Here is a 23,486-nt window from a genome sequence, read left to right on the forward strand (position 1 = left end):
CATCTATAGATAAGTCAAGGCCCAGCATCAAATGATCTCTAAACAGTATTTTTGAACATCTATTATCATTCTATTTGTGAACAACATTTAAATATTTTGAACATCCATGCTAGAGCTTCCTGGAATTGCAAAGCCTGAGATATGATTTCTGGATGCTAGGTAGAGGGGGTAGGGCTGGAATGAAGATCTAAATAAAAAGAGGAAGAACAGGAGGTCCCCTGCTCAAGGTTCAGCCCATGGGACAGTTGGTAAGTCTTGCAGGGATCTTAGAACACAGAGAAAGCTCGATTTCATAGAGTGGTTCATGATCTGTCAGTATTCTTAGGCTAGAAACTGCAAATAGATTCCAAAGGGGCTCAGTCAAACTGACGTTTTTCTGGGAAGGACAGTTGGAGCCAGAAGCTGCCTGGCCGCAGCCCACACTGCTAGATAACCTGGCCAGGCCAAGTCAGTCCTTGTCTGGCACCAACAGCTTGGTTGGCAGAAGTAGGGGACAGCACCGGAAGTTCTCCTGCCCTTCAGCCTAGGGATCCCTGACCACGTTCAGAGCCTGTCCCTTAAAGGCTGGAAGAGGCCCCAGCAGCACTGCAGCCTTAGCCACATCACCAGGGGAAAAGAACAAGGAAGAGAAAAGCGACCCACGTCAGTGGCCCAAGGCCTGTTCCTCCAGCCGACAGCTGGGAGGGGGGAGCTGGGCTGGGGGCGGGGCCGGCGGTGGAGGGCGGGACCACCGGGGGCCGGGCCGGTAGTGGTGGGCGGGGTCGGAGGGGCTGTTTCGCCAGCCCCACCTCCTAGGCTAGAAAGGAGCTGGCCTTGGAAGCTGCAAGCCGGGCCTTGGAACCACCACCTGCCCAAAGCTCTGATTGGGGGTTGAGTCTCTGCAGCTGCCTTGGAGGGCAGAGGCAGCCTGGATCTAGGGGCAAAAGAAGGCCTGACACCCCCGGGTTTCTTCTCCGCCCTGCCCACCACAATCTTCCTTAGTACCTGCTCTACACGGAAGCCAGAGGCTTTTTCTCATGGCCCACTAAAGCTTCTAACTTTGCTTTGAGGGCAGAATACCCTCCCCCCTCCACACACACAATCTGATTCCTCCCCTGCTCCCTACTCACCTTGTCTCATCTTCCATCATCAAGACAGAACCACCCCCAGGTAGCTCCGCATGGCCTTTCTACAAACTAGTCCTTACACTTGGAACACTGTTCCCACCCTTCTTCATCTAATTCCAACCTATTTTTCAGGCTTAGATAGAGATCTACTCTGGAAAGCATTCCTTGACCCTCCCATCCTGCTGTGGGCTTGTGGGCTCGGCCCCCCCAGTCCAGTCATCTTACATCACAATTGCCTGACTGCCTGTCTGTTCTTCTCCTTCCTCCCTCTTCTTCCTCCCCTTCCCCCTCCCCCCACCTAGACTACGGGGTTGCTGCAGTATCTCCAGAGCCTGGCCCAGGCATGGTACTCAGAATGATCACAGGCGTCCTGTCCGGTGGTCCTCTACCATTTCCTATACCTCTACCTGGACGGCAGGCTTCTGCAGTTAGTTCATCTCTTAGAGCAGCAGGTCACAAACTAGAGCAAGCATCAGAGACACTTCAGTGCCACAAAAGGGAGCTTATTAAAATACAGACTGCTGGGCTCCATCTCCAGAGTTTCTGATTCAGTAGGTCTAGAGCGGGGCCTGAAAATATGCATTTCTAAAAAGTTCCCAGGTGATGTTGCAGCTGCTGGCCCAGGGACCACACTTGAAGAATCATGACTTATAACCCGTGGACTAAGAGAAAATACTTGCAAATGATGCAGAGCTTGATTTCCAAAATATACAAAGAGCACATATAACTCAACAACAAAAAACCAAACAACTCAATCAAAAAACAGGCAGAAGGTCTAAACAGACACATCTCTAAAGATGATATACAGATGGCCAACAGGCACATGAAAAGATATTCAACACCACTAATTATTAGAGAAATGCAAACCAGAACTACAATGATTTACCACCTCACACCGGTTAGAATGGCCATCATCAAAAAGACTACAAATAACAAATGCTGGAGAAGGTGTGGTGAAAAGGGAACCCTCCTACACTGTTGGTAGCAATGTAAATTGGTACAGCCACTCTGGAAAATAGTATAGACATTGCTCAAAAAACTAAAAATAGGGAGTTTCCTTGTGGCACAGTAGATTAAGGATCCAGCATTATCTCTGCAGGGGCTCAGGTCACAGCTACAGCACAGATTCAATCCCTGGCCAGGGATCTTCCACATGCCACAGGTGTGGACCAAAAATCCCCCAAAACTAAAAACAGAATTACTATATTATCCAGCAATCCCACTCCTGGACATATATCCAGAAAAAATGAAAACTCCAGTTCTTTTTTTTTTTTTTTTTTGTCTTTTGTCTTTTCTAGGGCTGCCCCCATGGCATATGGAGGTTCCCAGGCTAGGGGTCAAATTGGAGCTGCTGCTGCCAGCCTACACAAGAGCCACAGCAATGCCAGATCTGAGTCATGTCTGCGACCTACATCACAGCTCATGGTATCACCGGATCCTTAACCCACTGAGCAAGGCCAGGGATCGAACCCTCAACCTCATGTATGCATTGGACTCGTTTCCGCTGCGCCACGACAGAAACTCTGAAAACTCCAATTTGAAAAGATATGTGCACCCCAAGGTTCACTGCAGCAACATTTTCAATAGCCAAGACACGGAAGCAACCTAAGTCTCCACCAACAGATGAATGGATAAAGAAGATGAAATACACAAATACAATGAATACTACTCAACCATGAGAAAGAATGAAATATTTCAATTTGCAGCAACATGGATGGACCTAGAGATTATCATCCCAAGTAAAGTAAGTTACATAGACAAAGATATATTATATATCGCTTATATATGGAATCTAAAAAACAACACAAATGAACTTATTTACAAAACAGAAACAGATTCACAGACACAGAAAACTCAAGGTTAACATAACCAAACTATGGTTACCAAAGGGGAAAGGGGGGGAGAAGGATAAATTAGGAGTATAGGATTAACAGATACACACTACTATGTATAAAACAAACAAAAAGGATTTACTGTATAGCACAGGGATATTATATTCAATATCTTGTAATTCCCTATAATGGAAAAGAATCTGAAAAAAGATATATAACAGAATTGCTTTGTTGTACACCTGAAACCAACACAATATTGTAAATCAACTACACTTTAATTAAAAAAAAAGACTCACAGGCAGTTCCCATGGTGGCTCAGCTGTAATGAGTATCCATGAGGACATGGGTTCAATTCTTGGCCACACTAGGTGGGTTAAGGATCCGGCATTGCAGTGAGCTGTCGTGTAGGTCACAGACATGGCTCAGATCCCATGTTGCTGTGGCTGAGGTGTAGGCTGGCAGTTGCAGCTTCGATTAGACCCCTAGCCTGGGAACTTCCATATGCTGTGGCTGCGGCCCTAGAAAGACAATAAATAAATAAAATAAAAATGAAAATTAAAAAATCGTATCTTAGAGCATCAGCTTCTTCATTGGCAAAATAGGATAACTACTGTCCCTACTGTGCTAGGTTTTGTGATAATCTAATGAGACAATGCAGATGAAAAACACAGCATGTTGCCTGCACCCAGTAGGTGCTCAGTAAGTGTTTGCAATTGTTACCGGGAGTGAGCAGGAGACATTCCAGGCAGGGAAAACACGAGCAGGGACAGAGGTGGGAAAAGGCCCAAGCAGGGCAGCTGGCCTGGCAGAAGAGCAAGGCCCAGCACAGCAGCCAGGGAGTCCACACTGCTCTCTGGAAGCATCTAGGAGCCACACATAGTTCTGGAGCAGGGCAGTGACAAGTGGAAGCTGAATGTGGCAACATTAGGCAGGAGGCTGTGGCCAGCAGCAAACCCCATGTGCTGGGTCCTCCTTGGCTGTTTGGCCAGGCACGGGGACACCAGCTCTAACAAATTAAAAAAAAAAAAAAAAAAAAAAAAGATATCCAGTTAAATTGGAATTTCAGATGTTAATGAACAATTTCTTAGTATATTCTAAATATTGCATGGGACAGCTTACACTAAAATTTTTTTTGCTATTTATCTACAATTCTAGTTTAATTGGGCATCCTTTATTTGCTAAATCTGACCATCCTGGCCAAACATCAACTGCCCAGGGCCCAACCCAAAGCCTGGATCCTGGAGGCAGCAAGTGCGGTTTCCTCTGCCTCTCTCCCCACCTTCATCGGAGCCCCCAGTGCTGCCCATGACAAGTGGTCACAGCTTCAGGGTCCTCCCACTTCATGCCAGTTTTTACCCAGCAAGAAAGTAGTGGAGCACAGTGAATAATCCTTGGGTCTGTGACTTAAAGCACATATGGCGACCAAGTTCCATAAAGAAGGAGGTGCCACCTACACTGATGGGTTCTTCAAAAAACAAGCAGTGGAGAGTATCAAGGGAGAAGAGAACATTGCCTCTATCCTTAACCCCAGAAATGGACAGACACAAGCGCTCATGCTGCTTCCATGCTCAGTGGACACCTTGGAGATGGTGACATAAACCACAAGCTAGAACAGGGTGGTTCCCTGCCTCGTTCATCGCAGTTGGGTGTTAGGACAAGTCATACTACCAGAGGCTGCTTCTGCCTTCCCCACCCCCAGAATCATCAAATCCCAGATGATGCATCGTTCCGGAAACAAGCCTGTCAGAAATCCAATGTCTGCAAAAACCTTTATATCAACTTTTTTTTCTCTAATCAATAAAAACAACTTGTGCTCCATTTTTCTTAATGTGATAAACAGTTGAACACCGAGTGTGTGCCCTGCGCTGTGTTCAGTTTTATTTAGCTCCAGAGTTCTCAGCCTTGGCTGCACATTACAATCACGTGGAGAATTTTTTTTTTTAATTTCCGTACCCAGGCATCAATATTTGCCAAGGGCATGTGATTTCAATGTGCAGTCAAGGTTGAGAGCCACTGATTTCGTTCATCCTATTTGATCCTCACAATACAATCCTGCAAGGTAGATTTTTATCTCCATCTTACAGATGAGGAAACTGAGGCTCAAAGTGGTAGAGTTACTGCAGCATCTGCAGCCATAAACTCTGATCCTTCCTTCCCAGGCTCCCTGGAGGCATTCCTGATGTTTCTGGTGTTTTGCCATTGAATAATCGTGGTCATATACAACATGCTTCCACAGCCACGTTAGTGGCATGGCTCTGCCCTCTGGCCCCTTGAGATAGCTCTACTCCCAACAGGCTCTTCTGAGATACCAGCCAGACACCGCCTGGCTTCAGGACTGACACCATATGACTTTTGCTAAAGCAAGGACCCCTGAGGACTGTCACTTCCAGCCAGGTCTTGTCATCCTGAGTCACAGAACAATAGCAGCCACCTTTCCACCACCCAGTACTCCCCATCACCCAGTACTTTCTAAGCCTGGTTCTTTGCCATTGATTGTGCCCCAACCCTCTAAACTTTTCCTGGGATCCCTCCCTCTTTTACTGCAAACTCCCTCACCTCCTGACCTTTCTCACATCATCCTCTTAGCAGAGACTATATCCTTACAGGTTTCTGGAGACGCCTTTGATCCGGGACAAGCCGCGAGCCATAGATCCAAAGGATAAAACCGTCCCCTGGCCCAAGCCACACACGTGGTTTGTGGGCCCATCGATTCTTCAAATCTTCCCGCGTCGGGGCTCACCTGTTCCCCTCCTGGCGCCTGCCAGCAGAGAGGCTGCTCAGCTGAGCCAGAAGACTGGTCATCGCCTGCCCTCATCTGGCCGATGGAAGTATTGCCCCCGCTTCCACTCTACCAGTGTGATTCGCTGGATGGAATGGAGAGTGGGCATTTATTGAGCTCCTGCTGTATGTTAGGCACTGAACTGGACGCTGGGGTGTAAGATGAACGCAACCAGCTCTCAGGGAGTACAAATTCAAAGAGGCAGACAATAACCAAACAGTTATTCAAACAAATATGAAATTCCACATGGGATATGTGAGTGTATGATACGGGGTCCAGTCCAGCTTGGGAGGTGGGGTTGGGTGTCAAAGCTGCTCCCAGGAGGGGACATTGGAGCGCCAGGTGCCTCACAAAGTCATTCCATGTACTTTCGAAAATCCTGCAAGGTGGCTCTCCCTTGCCGAAAGTCGACTTAGACTGGGGAAAGAATTTCCCGCAAAGCCGAGGAGGCTTTCTTTGGTCTGTAGCTTTCGAAAGTCCCCGCTTTCCCGCCGCTCCCGGAGGTGGGGCCGGCGACAGGCCTCTGAGACTTTCCGTCCAGGAACGCTGGGGCGCGGCCGGCTGGAGCCCGAGCCGGAGTGGGCGGGGCCCGGGGCCTGGCGGGGCCCCAGCTTCTATAGGTGAAAGGGCGTCCCAGGCCGGCGGCGAGGGGGAGGGGGGACTGGGCGGGGCGGGCTCTCTTCGGAGGGTGGAGTCTAGACGGATTGGGACCAGCGGAGGCCGCCCTTGGCTCATGGAAGGGGCGGAACCGGGATCTCACCCAGTCCGAGAGGAGCCGGAAGTGCCTGGTGAGGGCAGTGCCGAAGACACTTACGCGCTGACCCTGTGCACTCAGGTAGAGGCCGCGGCTCGGGGTCCGGAGGTCCAGTGGGCAGCTCCCCAGGTAGGGCCCAACCAGGGCCAGAGACGAAGTACCCCTCCCCTGCCCCGCCCATCTGCCCTGCCAGGCCCGGACCTGATCTAGCCATCAGAAGGGAGCTCCAGGGTGGAGGGGCCGGCCTGACTTCACCCCTCTCCCCTACCCAGTGGCTGCGAGGCCCCCGGACATTCAGAATGTGGGATCAGGAGAAAATGCCATGTGAAAACCTCTGAGAAGAAAAGTATCGGAGTTCCGTCCTGGCTCTGTAGAAACGAATCTGACTAGTATCCATGAGGACACAGGTTCGGTCCCTGGTATCGCTCCGGGGGTTAAAGATCCAGCGATGTGGTGAGCTGTGGTGTACGTCGCGGATGTGGCTCTGATCCTGCTTTGCTGTGGTTGTGGTGTAGGCCAGCAGCTGTAGTTCTGATTCGACCCCTAGCCTGGGAACCTCCACATGCTGTAGGTGTGGCCCTAAAAAGACAAAAAGACCAAAAAAAAAAAAAAAAAAAAAAAAAAGGAAAGAAGAGTATCACCCCAGCTTCACCCCAGGCTGACTGTGACTTTGGGGAAGACACCCATCCTCTCTGCTACTGAATGTCCTCAGTTGCAGTCTCCTGCCGGGAGACTGGACAGGGCAGACGCAGCAGCGGTGAAGGGTGCTGACAATCCTGGGTGGAGCGTTCTCCCTTCCAGGACCATGGCAGGGCTTTTCCTGCTGCTCCCCTCTCTGGTCCTAGATAGAGGGCCGCACCCATACCCCTCCCTGAATCTGGGAGCCCAGAAAGGCTGAGGCCTCACATCCAGGGCAGCTTGTTCCACCTTCCCTGTGGTGGGGTTGTCTGCAGGCCTGGGAGGTGTGTGGATGCACCCAGAGTGGACTGTGAGGCCTGTCTGGAGCAAACAGGCATTGGGTGCAGGGCCTTGAATGCCAAGTTAAGAAGTCTAAATGGTCAAGGTAGGGCAGGGGCAGTGCACTGGAGTCTGACCTGTAGTGCCCTCAGGACTAGCCTGTGTGAGTGGGGCTGTAAAGATTCCAAGAATAATGCTGCTCCTGATGGGCGGTGCGGGTGGGCATTGACTGTGTGCCGCTGCTTTACACACATTATGTCCTCAATTACTCATGCACCCCTTATGTTATCCCCATTTCAGAGGCTGAAACCCAGGCTTAGAGAAGTGAAGTGACTTGCCCAAGGTCACAGCTAATGTCAGAGAAGGGATTAGAATCCAGACAGTTGGGAGTTCCTGTCGTGGTGCAGCCATTAACAAACCCGACTAGTATTCATGAGGTTTGACCCCTGTCCTAGCTCACGGGGTTAGGGATCCGGCATTGCTGTGAGCTGTGGTGTAGGTCACAGACATGGCTTGGAAACCATGTGCCTGTGGCTGTGGCTGTGGCGCAGGCCGGTGGCTAGAGTTCCGATTCGACCCTTAGCCTGGGAACTTCTGTAAGCGGCAAGTGTGGCCCTAAAAGCAAAAAAGAATCCGGACAGTCCGCTGCCACCCAGGATGTGGGCATTGGTAATAAAGCATTGCCCTAGGACAGCAGAAGGTGAGAGGAGGGGCTGGATGAGCAGGAAATTGGGGAACAGGATGCAGAGGGCTTGGGAGGGAGGGTATCCCTGAATCCTTGGAGGAATTCACCTGACCAGGTCCCCCAGGAAAAGATGAGGTGTTAGATTCTAGACATGTTAGTTTGGGGGTGAAAGGCACCATAGGGGAGCCAAGCAGAGCTCGCCTCCCTCTGGAGCAGACTGAGGAGGCAGAGCTGGTCCTGGGATGGGCGACGCCTTCAGGGATGGGCACAGGTAGAGGGGAGGAGCCCAGGCTTGGCTCACAGGAGTTCCCTTCCCACCTCCCCACCCAAATGCTGAGCAGGCAGAGATGGGGGCCTCCACTTGCTGAGGGGGGAGAACAAGCGGAGGAATGAATTCTTGGCTTCCATGACAGCAGAGCTGAGAAGGATCTGAGGAGTCCTGGCCTTGTTTCCTAGAAGGGGAAGCTGGGGCCGGCAAGTTACCTTGCCTGAGGACATTCCATGGGTAGAACAGAGTAGGACCCAGGTTCCACCTCTGCCCTTCAGCCCTTTCTACTTCAGTGGCTCTCACATGGGGGCAGTTTTGTCCCCCAGGGGACATTCGACAAAGTTTGGAGACGATGTGGTGGTCACAGCTGGAGAGAGGGTGCTACTTGGCCACTAGCGGGTAGACCAGGAAGGCTGCTAAACATTTTACAGCACTTGCCGCCAACCCCGCAACAAAGAATTATCCAGCCCCAGACAGCAGTGATGCTGAAACTGAGAAACTCTGGATGAGGGGAAGCTGAGCCTGCCCCCCACCCCGCACTTGCCTCCCCACCTGCCCACCACCAGTTCTTTGGCCCTCAGCAGGGCAGAGAGCTCAGGCTTGGGAATCCAACTGGGCAGATCTTTGTCCCCACATCTAGGGTGCCCCTCCTATGCTTGCTCCTTTATCCCCAGAAGCTTCTGGAATCTTCTCTGCATTTCCTGGGCACAATGGTCTAAAGCCCTGCCCACCACACATCTCTCCTTGTCAGTTGGTCTGTCTCCTCAGACCCATATTCAGACTTGGGTGGGATGGAGAAACCAAAGTAGGAATTTTCACCTGGCACATAGCAGGTGCTTTGCAGATAAAAGATTTATTCAATCTGAGTGACATTTTAGGGATCCAAAGAGTTCTATTTTATCCCATTTAGCAATTCTCATGAGACCTTACATTTTGAAACTCTCTGTTTTGGGGGGGGTTTGCTTTTTAGGGCCGCACCTACAGCATATGGAGGTTCCCAGGCTAGGGATCAAATCAGAGCTGTAGCCGCCAGCCTATACCACAGCCACAGCAACACCAGATCTGAGCTCCATCTGCAACTTATGCTGAAGCTTGAGGCAACACCAGATCCTTAACCCACTAAGTGAAGCCAGGGATCGAACCTGCATCCTTGTGGATACTAGTCAGATTCTTAATTGGCTAAGCCACAACTCCAAGCTCTGTTTCTAACCAGCTCCCAGGTGATGCTGGGCCCTGGACCGCATTTGAGTGGTGAGGCGTTACAAGACTGTGTAGAGGTGGGCTGCGGCTGGGCGGCCCTCTCTGAAGACAACTGTGGTGTGCTTTGGGGCCCATGGAGTGGAAGGAAGCGTGGTATGGAGTCAGGAAACCAGGCTATGAGTCATCGCTCCCTCCCCCCATCATCTTAATAGGGTTTGGACAAGTCACTTGACTTCTTTGGGGGGTGATCTTGTGTGGCAGGCAGACCTCCAGCAGTTCTGGTGCTGGAGCAGAGGGAAGTGCTCCTGTGGGACAGCCTGGGTCCTGGAAGCCAGAGGGGCAGTAGAATGGCCCACAGGGAAGGGGCGATGAGCCGGAACTGGCGGGGTGGCAGCATGCTAGCACAGAGGTGGCTCTCATCATGGCCCTGGTTCTTCTCTGCAGCTGCTACAGCCTCCTGCCTCTGACTCACCCAGCTGCCTCTGGCTCACCCAGGGCTCTGCCTGGTGTGGGAGAGCTGGAGGGACTGGTCTGTCTGGCTTGGGGAAGTAGGAACAGCTTTGATGAACCAGGGGCCAGTCCAAGGCCTGAATGCAGGTCTGGGAGTGGGAGTCGGGGCTGAGAACTATGACCTAGAGACACTGGGGTCATGTTGTGGCCATGGATGGGCTTCCCACACATCTCAGGGAAACTGAGAAGGGCTTTGGAGTTTGGGTCCACCTATAGGGGATGCCCTATGTCAAGCAGCTGAGAGGTGGGCAGAGCTTTAGGTTCCCCCCACAGATCAGCCACCAAGGCCCAGCAAGGCCCCTCCCAACTCCTAGGACCAGGAGGCAGCAAGACAGCTGAACCCATTTCTCAGATGGAAAGAGAGGCTCCCTCCTTTCCACTTCCTGGAAAGAGATCAGCTTTCAGGACTGTCGCCTATTACCCAGCAGGGCCCTGGGCATGATCTAGCTTCAGGCTGCCCCTTGCTGCACCCTCCAACTCCCTGTTCCCCCAACTGGGCCATCCCAGTGGTTCCCACTGAGGGCTCTGCAATCACACAGGCCTGGGTGCCAATCCTGCCTCCTCTCCTGACTAATTGTGAGATCTCGGGCTAGTCACTCCACCCCTCTGAGCCTCAGCTGGCTTGTCCATAAACAGGGATAATGCCACCCTCCCAGCCAGCCTCACAGGTTGTGGGGAGGATGAAATGAGCCGTGCCACTGAGCACCATGGTCATTGTCATTACTCATGGCATTTAGAGGCTCACGGTGCTGGGGGTTGCCTTACTCAGTGCCCTGATTTGACAGATGCAGGCGTCGGCACCTGGAGAAGGGAGGTGGCTGTCCAAGATTAGACTGGATTAGAACCTGCATCCACAGGTACTCCTCCGCCCGCATCACTGCTGCCCGTCTGTGGAGGCGTACCGAGGACCACGCACCGTGAGTCTGGGGCCCTGGGAGGGTCAGGCCTCAGGCCATGGAGCCTCCCCTCGGAGGGTGGTGGGGCCAGGCCTTGGTCCCAGCACTGCCTCCGTTTCCCAGCACAGCCATGAACTACGTGGGGCAGCTGGCGGAGACAGTGTTTGGGACAGTGAAGGGACTCTATCGGGGCCTGAACCCGGCCACTCTGAGTGGGGGCATTGATGTGCTGGTGGTGAAGCAGGTGGACGGCTCCTTCCGATGCTCACCCTTCCACGTGCGTTTCGGGAAGCTGGGCGTCCTGCGCTCTCGGGAGAAGGTGGTGAGTGGTGACTGGGAGAGAGCCCCTGTAGGGTGGGCTGCTGAAGCCAGGGCAGCCACTGCAGTCCCGGGAGAGGACCCCGACCTCTCTGGGGGTGGGGTCAGGTCCTCTGGACAGGCTTCCCTTCTTTTGCATTTTCTTAGAAGGTTGGTTTGGGGGCTCTGGTCCAGAAGGGTCCCTATTTTCCCCCGGAAGCAGCACGGGGTGGGAATAGGGGTGCTTCTTCCTGCCCTGGGGCCATGGGACCAGGCTCCAGCTTACCAAGGTCTTGCCTGTGCAGTCTTAGCTGCTTCACATAAATGGATAGGCTCATTTGCCTGGTGAATAACGCTATCCCAAGGCCAGGCATGTGGGTGATACTCAAAAATGAGTTCCTCTCCTTAAGAAACTGGCCCTGGAGTTGTCGTGGTGCAGCGGAAACAAATCCAACGAGTATCCATGAAGATGCAGGTTCGATCCCTGGCTCACTCAGTGGGTTAAGGATCTGAGCTGTGGTGTAGGTTGCAGACGCAGCTCGGATCCCACGTTGCTGTGGCTGTGGTGTAGGCTGGCAGCTGCAGCTCCAATTCGGCCCCTAGCCTGGGAATTTCCACATGCCACAGGTACAGCCCTAAAACAGAAAAAAAATAAAAAAGAGAAACTAGCCCTGTCTTCACTGGGCTCAGGCGAACATGACAGGTTTTTGTTAGCACTGACGGTGTGTGGCTGGAGGTTTGGTGGCCCAAGTTCCCTTCACACTGGGGTGATTGTGAACTTGCCAGAATCCTAATAGGAGAATGTAAGCTTGCAAGAGACAGTGTAGCTAAGTGGTTGAGAGCTTGGGTTTGGACTCAGACCTGCTGGGTTCACAGCCTCACTTGGCTACTTCCCAGAGAATGACTTAACCTCATCTATAAAGCGGGGACGATGACAGCAGCTACTGCCAGGGGTTGCTGTGAAGACTGAACAAGGCAGATATCACACACATTAAGTGCCCCCCAGCAAGCAGCATCTCTTACTGTTGTTCATGTCATCCACAAACATTTGGGCACTCTCCTGGGGGTTGGGGGACACATCAGTGACAAGACAGATCATGTTCTCATTCTTATGGGCTGTGGAAGAGAGAACAACACAGAAATCATGGTATCAACAAGAATATACAGATGGTGAGCAGAGACCCTCAGAGTGGGGAGCAGCAGGACACCCCAAGGTCTGCGGGGGAGAGAGTTCCAGAGAGCGCAGTGCTCTGGGGCAGCAGAGAGCCTGGGTCTCCAGGACCAGCTGGGAAGCCAGTGGATGGACTGGAGCATGGGAGTGAGGACCAACAGAGGGGACGCCCACCCCGCCACACCCCGTTACAGGTAGACATTGAGATCAACGGGGAGCCCGTGGACTTGCACATGAAGCTGGGGGACAGTGGGGAGGCCTTCTTCGTCCAGGAGCTGGACAGCGATGAGGTAAGTGCCTCTGGCCCTGTTCCTTCATTAGTGCACCTCCCCCAGGGCAGGACCATGGGGTTGGTCACGGTCCCTACTGCAGGGAGTCCCCCACCAACAAAGGTCTGCAGGCAAGGCTGGCCCTCCAGCACCCGTGACATGCTGGCGGAGATGTGCTGCTGGGGGGGTAGGGGCTAGGAAGGGCTGACTGCTCTTGGGGAAGTTTTCTCAGAAGAGGATGCTCGAGCTGGGTCCCTAAAGGGTGAAAGAGAGGCCTTCCCTGGAGAGGAGTAGGGCGCTGAGCAATGGCTGGGACTGGAAAGCAGAAGATGGCTTGTTCTCGGAGATCCCGTCATGGCTCAGTGGTTAATGAATCCGACTAGGAACCATGAGGTTGTGGGTTTGATCCCTGGCCTTGCTCAGTGGGTTAAGGATCCGGCATTGCCATGAGCTGTGGTGTAAGTCGCAGACGCGGCTTGGATCCCGTGTTGCTGTGGTTCTGGTGTAGGACAGTGGCTATAGCTCCGATTAGATCCCTAGCCTGGGAACCTCCATATGCCACAGGAGTGGCCCAAGAAATGGCAAAAAGACAAAAAAAAAAAAAAAAAAGACTTGTTCTCGATCTGGTCCTGCCTCAGGGCAGCTGGGAGGTGGAAGCGTGTGGGCAGGGGAGGGACAGAGGGGTGTGTACAGAAGGGAGGCAGGCCCAGCATAAGCCAGCAGAGGTGTGGAAACTGTTTGACAAGCTTTAATTGAGTCCCTACTGTATGTCAGACACTGTGCGGTGGACCTGGATGAAGGGTGACCCCTGCCTTGAAAAAAGGCTCCTGACTAGCCTGGGAGACAGACTTGTAAACAAGAGATGATGGAAGTATTTGGTCATTGCAGTGAAGCGGGTGGGAACTGAGGTTGAGGAAAGTCAGGGCAAGCTTCCTGGAGGAGGTGACACCTGGCTGAGTCTTAAAGGGCAAGTAGGTGTCTGCTGTGGTGGGTGTGTGGGCAGAGGAGCTGAGAGGCCGATGCCCAGGTGTCTGGATGGTGTGGCTCATGTGGCATGCTCGCTTACTGTGCACATACACTCCTGGGCCTGAGGCTGCTTTATCCCCGTTAGGGCGCCTTGAGGCCAGCAGCAGTTGCAAGGCCATGTCGCCACAGCCTCTGTCCAGCCTCCATGCCTGTCTTCCAGGCCCCTATTGTCCCCTCAGCCCTGCCCCTGGTCTGTCCCACAGGAACATGTGCCCCCCTGCCTGTGCACATCACCCATCCCCTGGGGGGGCCTGTCTGAGTTCCCTTCCAACTCCCCGCTGGGCACAGCCAGTGAGCCTGAGGCCAGCATCGCCATGGCCTCTACTGGGCGGAAGAAGAAGCGTCGCAGGAGGAAACCCAGGCGGAAAGAGGACATGGCAGCTGATTCTAGTTCAGAGGAGCTGGAGGCAGGCGCTGAGAGTGAGCCGTCCCTGCTGGAAAAGCCGAGGCCGGAGCCCCCAGGATATACAGGGACCAGGTGGGGTTTGAGGGTATGGGATTCAACCTGAAGTGGGGTTCACACATGGTTTCCTCTGCTGATGCTCTGTGACCTTGGGCAAGGTCCTTGACCTCTCTGGGCTTTAGTTGCTTTACTTCCTCAAGCCCCTGATGTCCAGGCTTCCATGCCCTTCCCTGTCCTGTCAGTGACCATTTATTTCCCTGTGGCTCCTCAGCAATGTCCAGCTGGAAGGAGAATTCTCAACGCAGCCCAAAGACATCTACCCCTACTCGGATGGCGAGTGGGCCCCCCAGGCCAGGTGAGCATCCAGGTGGGCTGCAGGCAGAGACTCAAGGCCAAGGTCTTAGGGTGGTCTTCTTTTACATTTTTATCATGAATAATGACATAGTACATATTTACCAGCCATTTGTATATCTTTTTTTTTTTTTTTGGCCCATGGCATGGGGAAGTTCCTGGGCCAGGGATTGACCCAGGCCACTGCAGTTTCAATTCCAGATCCTTAACCCGTTGCACCACCAGGGAACTCTATATCTTTTTTGTAAAGTTTATTCAAGTCTTGCCCATTTTTTTAAATTGTGGTAAAATACACATAATAAAAAATCTAGCATGTTAACTATTTCAAAGGTCACAATGCAGTGGCATTTAGTATATTCATGATGTTGTACAACCATCACCCCTTATTTAATTCTAAACCTTTTCATCACTCTTAATGGAAACCCTAGGCCCATTAAGAAGTCACAACCTTGGGGAGTTCCCATTATGGCTCAGTAGAAACAAATCAGACTAGTGTCCATGAGGATGCAGGTTCGATCCCTAGCCTTGCTCAGTGGGTTAAGGATCTGGCATTTCTATAAGCTGTGGTATACGTCACAGGCGAGGCTTGGATCTGGCATTGCTGTGGCTGAGGTGTAGGCCAGCAGCTGTAGCTCTGATTCGACCCCTAGCCTGGGAACTTCCATATGCCACGGGTGTGACCCTAAAAGACAAAAGAAAAAAAGTCACAATCTTGCCACCCCCTTTTTTTTTTAGGGCCCACCTGTGGCATATGGATGTTCCTGGGCTAGGGGTTGAACCTGAGCTGCAGCTGCCAGCCTACGCCACAGCCACGGCAACACTGGATCTAGGCCGCATCTGTGACCTACACTGCAGCTTGTCGCAATCCCAGATCCTTAACCCACTGGGCAAGGCCAGGGATGGAATCTGCATCCTCATGGATACTATGGCAGGTGTTAACCTGCTGAACCACAATGGGAACGTCCCACTTTTTTTTTTTTTTTTTTTACTGGATTGCTTTCTTAGTGTTGACTTATAGGAATTCTTTATATATTTATTTATTTTTTATATACTCCACACAAGCATAAATATGTGTTGCAAAAAAATTTTTTCCTAGGCTGGGGTGGGCAGCAGGGGGTGGCAGGCTGGATCAGGTGTCTCTCAGTTCTTGTTCCCTGCAGCCTCTCGTCAAGTGGGCTAACATCCCCTAAGAGTGACTCGGAGCTGGAGCTGCGGAGCCCAGAACCCAGCTCCATGAGAGCTGAGTCTCACATGCAGTGGGCCTGGGGGAGGCTACCTAAGGTGAGTTCCCGTGTCAACCCCTCATCCCCACCTTTCAGGCGTTAGGACCCCAGTGACTGAGACTTGGGGCAACTCCCCGAAGCCGTGGGAGGCAGGCCCTGCACCGCCCACATCTTTGGCCATTTATTTGATTGCAGGTGGGCAAAGCAGAGTGGCCTGCATCCTCGATGGTCCCTGATGGCAGCTCTAGGACAGCCTCTCCTCCTCAGGGGGTGCTCAGCATCCCCTCTCCCTCTGCCTCTGTGGTTGGCGTGGACCCTGCAGGACCCCCAATCCTGCAAACAGGGGCCGGCACTGGCCTTCCTCAGCCTGACATGGGGGCGCCCACTCTGGTGGATCCTCCTCTCCCCACCCCTGAGGGAGAGGAAACCAAGATTCAGAGTTCCAGGGACACCGGCCACCCTCCTGCCTCTAAATCATGGAGCTGGGCTGCCTTGGAAGCCCCCCCTCCCACTGGGCGGCCAGAAGGCACCTCTGGGAGGAAAGGTGAGTGACGGCTGGACCCCTCCCACCGCTCCCCTGGCCTCATGTTCTCCCCTGGCTAGACTCTGAGATTTCAAGCCCATTTTGAGCACCTACTGTGTGCCAGGCGTTGCCTGGCCCCCGCCTTCATGGCACTCACAGTCCGGTGACAGACAGATGACACCCGCATCAACCAGGAAGAGCGTGATGTGGGGACTTGGGGGCAATTTAAATCATGTGACCAGAAAAGGCCTCTCGGAGCAGGTGATGCCTGAGTTGAGGTGTGGACCACAAAGAGCCACTTGGCTGGCTGAGTGGGGACCAGGGGAAGAGAATTCTAGGCAGAGGGAGCAGCACATGTCAAGGCCGTGAGAAGGGAGAGGGGAACCGAGCAGCTGCTGTGTCTTGAGTGAGGCTGGGGAAAGGATTGGAAGAGGAAGCCGGCAAGATAGCAGAGGCTGGTCATCCCTGGCTTGTGACCTGGGCTTTATCTTAAGATCATGGGAAGGCACCAGTCTGCACTGTCCAGTGGGGCATCTCCAGCTAGATGTGGCTATTTAAAATTAAATTTAAATGGATTCAAATTAAATAACATTTGAAATTCCATTTCTCCTCACACCATATTTTAAGTACATGTGACCGGCAGCCACTATATTGGACAGTGCAGACGTAGGACCTTGGTAGCGTTGCAGAAAGTTCTACTGGACAGTGCTGCCTTGGGTCGCTGAAGGGAAGGGGTGGTGTACGCTCATGATACAGAGCACATGTTAGGTCTACAGGTCTTCCCTCCTCTGCCCTCAGGCTCCCTGAAGAGAAGCCAGCACCTGGGCCCCAGTGACATCTACCTGGATGACTTGCCCTCCCTGGACTCTGAGAACGCAGCCCTCTACTTCCCGCAGAGGTGCCCGGGTTCTGGATGCCAGAGTGTCAGGATTGGAGCCTGTGGGGCCACAGACTGGCGCTCAGGGGTCTGGGAGGGTTGGGACCCTTCCTCCCAGCCTCCTTGTATTCATGTCACTGTTTGGCCCCTCTGTCCCTAGCGACTGTGGGCTGGGGGCCAGGAGTTGGAGTGAACCTGGCAGCCAGAAGTCCCTGGGGGATGGCAGCCCCCAGCAGGAGCCAGAACCCTCTCCAGACACAGTGGACACAGTGGACACAGTGGTGCTGTCCCTCTGTGGGGGCCTGGCTGACAGCGGGGACATCTCCGTGGGTATGCTTGACTATGGCCTCTGCCTTCTCAGGCCTGGCCCTGAGCAGGGGACGGGAGAGGGGAGGGAGACGCCAGAGGTCGGAGCAGTGGAAGTGTGTGTGAGGCTGGGCCCTGGCCCGCAAGCGCTGGGCATCCCCAAGACCCTGTGAGGCAGATGCTTGATGCCAAGCTGCTGTGGATGCAGGATGGCAAGTGCCGGGGTGCGGGGAGATCAGCAGTGTCAGAGCCCTAGGGAGCGAAGAGCCCTGCTAAGTCAAAGACCCAAGTGGCAGAGGGTAGGGAAGCCAGGAGGGACCAGGGCAGCAGGTCATGTGGGATGTGTCGACCTCACCTCTCGCCCTCTGCCTCTGTACCCAGAGAGGTTCAACCAGCACGTTGTCTCCTACCTGGACCTGGCCCAAAACCCTGGCCTCCTGGACGACCCGAACCTGGTGGTGAAGATCAATGAGAAGTGGGTCCTGGGGCAGGGCCGTTGGCAGCCACTGGGTTTCCCCACCCTCCACTGCCCTAACACCCCACCTGTCTCTCCAGGCATTACAACTGGGCTGTAGCCGCCCCCATGATCCTCTCCCTGCAAGCCTTCCAGAAAAACTTGCCCAAGGTAATGGCTAGAGCACCCCTGGGCCTCTAGGGGAAGTAGCCATAGCCTTGGGGGGGGGAGGGCCCTTGGCAAGGAAGTGGAGGGTGGGCAGAGACGGCCTGGGGCTGACCGGCTGTGGAACCCACTCTGGGAGAAGAGACTGAGCTCCCCTGAAGGCTTGCCCCAGACTGTGAGGATGAAGCCCCACCCATCCCCCAGTTTCCTGGCATGGCTGAACCCATTTGGATTGGATTTGGACTTTACTTCAAAGGAGGGGGATAAACGTGACAATGACGTGCCTTCAACAGGAGGTTTCTGGATCTTGGAAGATGGCGGTCCCACCCCTCACCTGAGACCCTCTCCAGGCTGGGCTGCGGGTACTTTTGCTTTATCAGTGCACATTTGTTGAGTACCTACTGTGTGCCAGGCCCAGCCTGGGGACAGTCATGCCCTCAAAGGAAGAGAGTTTATCAAAGACTTAGCCAAATGAACATGCACTTCAACTGTGAGGATTGGGAAGGAGAGGTCTAAGGTGCCTTAAGAGGCTCTAATAGGGAGTTTGCTGACCAGGTGCTGCTGGGCAGGGGTCTGAAGGATGAGTAGGTGAGGGGTGGGGAATAGCATGTACAGATGCTCAGAGGTGGAATGGTCCAGCCTCTGGCCTCTGTCCCTCCCAGAACCTCACCCTGTGCAGGGCTGACCTGCTCCTGCCCCAGCCATCCAGGACCCCACCCCGGTACAGCCCATTGTTATTGGCTGGGTTAGGCTTTGCCCAAAGAACATCACTCACCGGGTGCTGGCAGCTGGTGTCTCCCTTTTGGTGATGCTCAGCTCTGTCCTCTGGCTGGTTCTGGGACTGAGTTAGGATCCAGAGCCTGTGGGAAGGGAGAGGGTCCCCTCCTGCTTGGCTCTCGTCACCTTAGACAGACCCACCACTTAGGGCCCCTGGGAAACTCCCCCAGCCTGATCCTAGCCCAAGCGGACACCCTGGCTGTTATCCTCCTGATGTGGGGTCTCCATTCTGTGTTTGCAGGAAGCTGATATGTCTCCTAGATGGGCCCCGGGCTCTCCTGGGGTTATCTAGCACAGATCCAATGGGAATTTTTCATAGGGCCATGGTGTCCCCACCAGACAGTGATGGTAACATGCAGGGAGGGAGGCTGTTCTTGGGATAGATCACTGACCTTAGGAATTGCTTGTGTTGGTCTTGGAGGTTGAGAGTGGTACTGATGGAGACTGCCCCTGCTGCTACTTGGTGGCATTGTGCAGGGAGAATCAGATCTTGAGAAACTCCCAAAGTACCACAGTTACTGGAGCAGGGAGACTGATCAACAAGATCTGGATGCCAGGCCAAGGCTGGGCTAGAGCCAGGGGGTCGGGGCTGGGGTGGAGTGGCCTTTAGCCACCCATGCTTATCTCCTTGAGTCATTGCTCAGCATCCCAAGGTGGGGGGGAGTAGTCTTCTTTAGCCTCCAGATGTTGATAGCACCTTGGTCTAGGGTCAGTCCTAGACTCTGGGTTCACGGGGGTCCCAAGGGCGATATAAGGTGGGTTTGTGTGGTATAGGGAAAATGCCATGGCTCTTATCTCCCCACAGAGCACCGTGGACAAGCTGGAAAAGGAGAAGATGCCCCGGAAGGGAGGGCGGTGGTGGTTTTCCTGGCGACGCAGGGACTTGCCGGCCAAGGAGGTAGGTGGTCACGGTCACAGAGCGAGGACAGCACAGGCATGATGCGCAGTTCACTAGGTGTCTTTTCTTCCCACAGGGCAGCGCCCAGAGCGAGAAAACCACAGCAAGGGAGCAGCGGGTGTAAGTTGGGCTTCCTGGCTGGGGTTCTGCAGCTGGAGCTGGAGTCTGGGGGCCCAGGTGGAGCCAGATCCCTCCTCTGCCATGGTTGTCTCCCACAAGTCCTTCTACATGCCTCCTGGGAAATTGCCCCATTTCGCAGATGAGAAAACCTAGATACACCAAAGGTCCCACAGCTGGGAGATGGCAGAGCTGGAACAGACACCCGGACTCCTGGCCTAGACAGGTGGCTGCCACATGGAGGAGGAGTAGGGCATCTCCTCTCACCAGGGCGCACCCACCTTGCTTCCCTCTTTCATATCTGAAGTGGCCCAGAATGTCCAGGGTTGGGTGGGGGTGATCAAGGACGGGCTGGCTGCTCCCACAGCATCTTGGCCAAGATGCACTTGTAGTTTCTCAGGCCAGTATCTCCCAAGCAGATACTGGGTCACCTTTCTGGGTGTGGCACACTGGCCTGTATCCTGATGTCTGCAGCCACCCCCCGAATGGTGGCACCTCGAAGGAGAGGTCCCTAGAGGGGCAGGGCCAAGCCCTGTGGCCTGGGTGAGGGGTGAAGGCCTCCTCTGGGAGAGGTGGCCTCAGAGCCCGGCTACCTGCAGGGAGAAGCCCGGAGCCCCGAGCAGTGAGGACGATGTCCTCGACAGCCCCATCATCCTGGAGGCCCCCTCCCTGCCCGCTTCACCGCCAGCCCACAGTCCTGCCTACAAGAAGTCCCTCCGTCTCTCCTCCAGTCAGATCGTAAGTGTGTGAGTGTGGTGCTTATGGGGGGTGGAGTCGGAGGAGCTGAGATGCTTCTATCCTAGAGGCCCCCAGGGCCCGGCTAAGGAATGGCTTGTGTTCACGAAAGCCCAGACTCCATCCCCTTGGCAGCCACCCTACAGTCCTGCTGGAATCCTCCAGGGACAGCTTTCTGTGCCACTTCTTCAAATGCCAGCCTATCCTCCGCTGGATGCTTTTATTGGCAAAGCCCCTCCAACATCATCTTAAAATATCTACCTGTAGTGGGTTGGCTGGCTCCGGGTCTGCCTTTGGAAGCTGCAGGAATCAAACGCTGATGACAGCCACTCAGATTTTGGCGACCCCAGGCCCCCGAGTCACATCTTTGAGCTCAGTAACGGTGGGTCCTGTAATAAGAATGTTTTCTTCCTGAGTGTGACTCTGTGGTCAGGGAGATGCCCAGGAGGGTCTGGCCAGCTTGGCACAGAGTAGCTGCCATCTGTGTGGTACCCTGGGGATCACCCCCAGCTCAGGGTCAGCCAGGTCACAGGCCGTGGCTAAGAACTGTCCTGATCCTTCTCTATAGACTAAGGACGGGGCTGGGTCTTTCTTCAGGGCAATGTCACAGGTACCCTCGCTCCTTGTGAAGGTCCCCACAGGGCCCCCTTTATGGAGTGGCGTGTCTCCCTGCCAAGAGCAGTGCAGGCCGTGAGGGTGACCTGAGAGACCTGGGCAGGGGTCATGGGCCAGGCCTTGTCCGTGACCTTCATCTCAAAGCTTCTGTGCCTGGCACCGGGCAGGTCCCACCAGCAGCCCTGACTTCCTCCTTGTGGTACCTCTGCCCATGTGGCTGTCTCTGGGGGTGGACAGAGTCTGGCTGTGGCAGATCATAGTTCCCCCATGTCTGGCCCCAGCGGCGCCTGAACCTGCAAGAAGGTGCCAATGAAGTGGTCTTCAGCGTGACCACCCAGTACCAGGGCACCTGCCGCTGTAGAGCCACCATCTACCTGTGGAAGTGGGACGACAAGGTGGTCATCTCTGACATCGATGGCACCATCACCAAGTGAGGCCGGGTGGGCCATGAGGGGAGGGGAGGCCTGGGGGAGAGGGGACAGGGAGAGAGGTCATCCCCTCCCCATGGGCCATCTTGGGGGTGGAAGGCTAGGCCCCCTTGGGCCACACCCACAGAGCACGAGGACCAAGTGACCCCTGACCTGTGGCTCTAGGTCTGACGCTCTGGGACACATCCTGCCCCAGCTGGGGAAAGACTGGACACACCAGGGCATCACTAGCCTCTTCCACAAAATCCACCTGTGAGTGCCTGGGCTGGGCTGGGCCAGGACCCCCAGGGAGGGGGTGACCGGATGTCTCAGGCCATCCTGGTCTCAGCCCCGGGAAGCCAGGGTTGGGGACCTGCAGGGAAGGAGCCCGGGGAAGGAACCTGGAGTGCTGAGACCCAGTCAGAGCTATGGTTGGGCTCTGAGTCCAACTGCTGGCCTTCCTGTTGTAGCCCAAGCCTGCAGACTTGCCCGAGTTCTCATCCCTCCTGATCCACCTGGGCCTCAGGACTGTTCATTCTCCTTCCACCTCTCAGGCCTGGCCCAGCTCTTTTCCTAAGTCCTTTCCCTGCAGAGGCCCCAGGGTTGGGCTGAACTGGCCAAAGCCACACAGGCAGGGGGGAGTGGCTGGTCTCTGAAGGCTCTGTGCTGCCCTTGTGCCTGCCCCCAGAAACGGGTACAAGTTCCTGTACTGCTCGGCCCGGGCCATCGGCATGGCTGACCTCACCAAGGGGTACCTGCAGTGGGTGAGCGAGCGGGGCTGCAGCCTCCCTGAGGGCCCCATCCTGCTGTCTCCCAGCAGCCTCTTCTCCGCCCTGCACAGGTAACCACCCCCACACCATGTGAGCCCACACTAGGGGCAGGGAGCACAGTCCCACTTCCAGCCCAGGCCAGGCCGGGCCAGCGCCAGGCCTGACTCCAGTGTCCTCTGGGTCAGACCCTGTGCCTCTGTCACCTGACCCTGCCGTCCTCTGGTCACTAACCCCCTCCCTGCCCACGGCCCCGGCTGCTACAGGGAGGTGATTGAGAAGAAGCCAGAGGTATTCAAGATCGCCTGCCTGAGTGACATCCAGCAGCTCTTTCTGCCCCAGGAACAGCCCTTCTACGCTGCCTTTGGGAACAGACCCAATGTGAGTGTCCCTCCCCGGGGGCTGAGCCACCTCCTCCCCATCTCCCCACCCACCGACCTCTCCTTGTCCCTTGCAGGATGTCACTGCCTACCGCCAGGTTGGCCTGCCTACATCCCGCATCTTCACGGTCAACCCCCGGGGAGAACTCAGCCAGGAGCTCCTGAAGAACCACAAGTCCACGTGAGGCCCAGCCCTGCCACGTACCCCAGCCTGGCTCCCCTCCCCCCTGCCCCGGCCCCCCTCCCTGATCCAGGGCTCCCAGGCAGAATGCAGTCTCCACCTGCTGTGATGGAGGCTGCGGCCTGGTGGAAGCTCAGGCTCTCAGTCTGGTGCCTTCTGCCCGTAGGTATGAGCGGCTTAGCGATGTGGTCGAACTCCTCTTCCCGCCTGTAGCCCGTGGCCCCAGCGCAGACCTGGCCAACCCTGAATACAGCAATTTTTGCTACTGGCGGAAGCCCTTGGCCCCTGTGGACCTCGATGCCTTGGCCTGAACCTGCCCTGCCTGCCCTCCCCCTGCCCCCCGCCCCCTGCCGCTAGCCCAGAACAAACTGCACATCCCAGGGCCTGGCGGTTGGAGGCCAACTCACCAAAGGGGAGGAGGGGGCTTCAGGCCTAAGTCGTAGCCTCTCTTGTCCCCTGCTTTTGCCAGCTGAGCTGCGGGGGCTGGGACAGCTTCTCCAGGCCTCAGCCATTAAATGACTGTGTCCTTGCAGAGTTCTCTGTACCCTTATTGTCTC

The 23,486-nt window shown here is 54.7% G+C and overlaps 1 protein-coding gene and 1 long non-coding RNA gene across 52 annotated transcripts; one reads left to right on the forward strand and one right to left on the reverse strand.

Annotated features, from left to right (window-relative positions):
* Positions 1–6,497: 6,497 nt before the first annotated feature.
* On the forward strand, positions 6,498–23,461 carry LPIN3 (lipin 3). Of its 51 annotated transcripts, none has more exons than XR_014831747.1 (23): positions 6,498–6,600; positions 6,744–6,924; positions 10,877–11,008; positions 11,111–11,309; positions 12,650–12,745; positions 13,954–14,228; positions 14,425–14,508; positions 15,665–15,785; positions 15,923–16,271; positions 17,049–17,148; positions 17,288–17,457; positions 17,815–17,908; positions 17,989–18,058; positions 19,635–19,727; positions 19,804–19,847; positions 20,444–20,582; positions 20,847–20,961; positions 21,362–21,624; positions 21,788–21,874; positions 22,290–22,442; positions 22,635–22,749; positions 22,826–22,929; positions 23,096–23,461. XR_014831747.1 is itself a non-coding variant. In XM_085002710.1 (22 exons), exons 2-22 carry the CDS (start codon positions 7,034–7,036, stop codon positions 23,238–23,240), a joined length of 2,724 nt encoding a protein of 907 aa, XP_084858836.1. In that variant the 5' UTR covers positions 6,498–6,600; positions 6,744–7,033; the 3' UTR covers positions 23,241–23,461.
* LOC146395313 (uncharacterized) lies at positions 15,537–20,968 on the reverse strand. The gene is made up of 2 exons (XR_014832364.1): positions 19,222–20,968; positions 15,537–18,912 (listed from the first exon to the last, which is right to left on the reverse strand). It is a non-coding gene; the product is annotated as an uncharacterized LOC146395313 (long non-coding RNA).
* Positions 23,462–23,486: the final 25 nt, after the last annotated feature.

The sequence above is a fragment of the Sus scrofa genome, chromosome 17 (assembly GCF_054392235.1).
Source record: "Sus scrofa isolate SSC_HxYL_T2T_F1_AM1 chromosome 17, Sscrofa_HxYL_maternal_Yorkshire_Landrace_v2.0, whole genome shotgun sequence".
Taxonomy (NCBI): Eukaryota; Metazoa; Chordata; class Mammalia; order Artiodactyla; family Suidae; genus Sus; species Sus scrofa.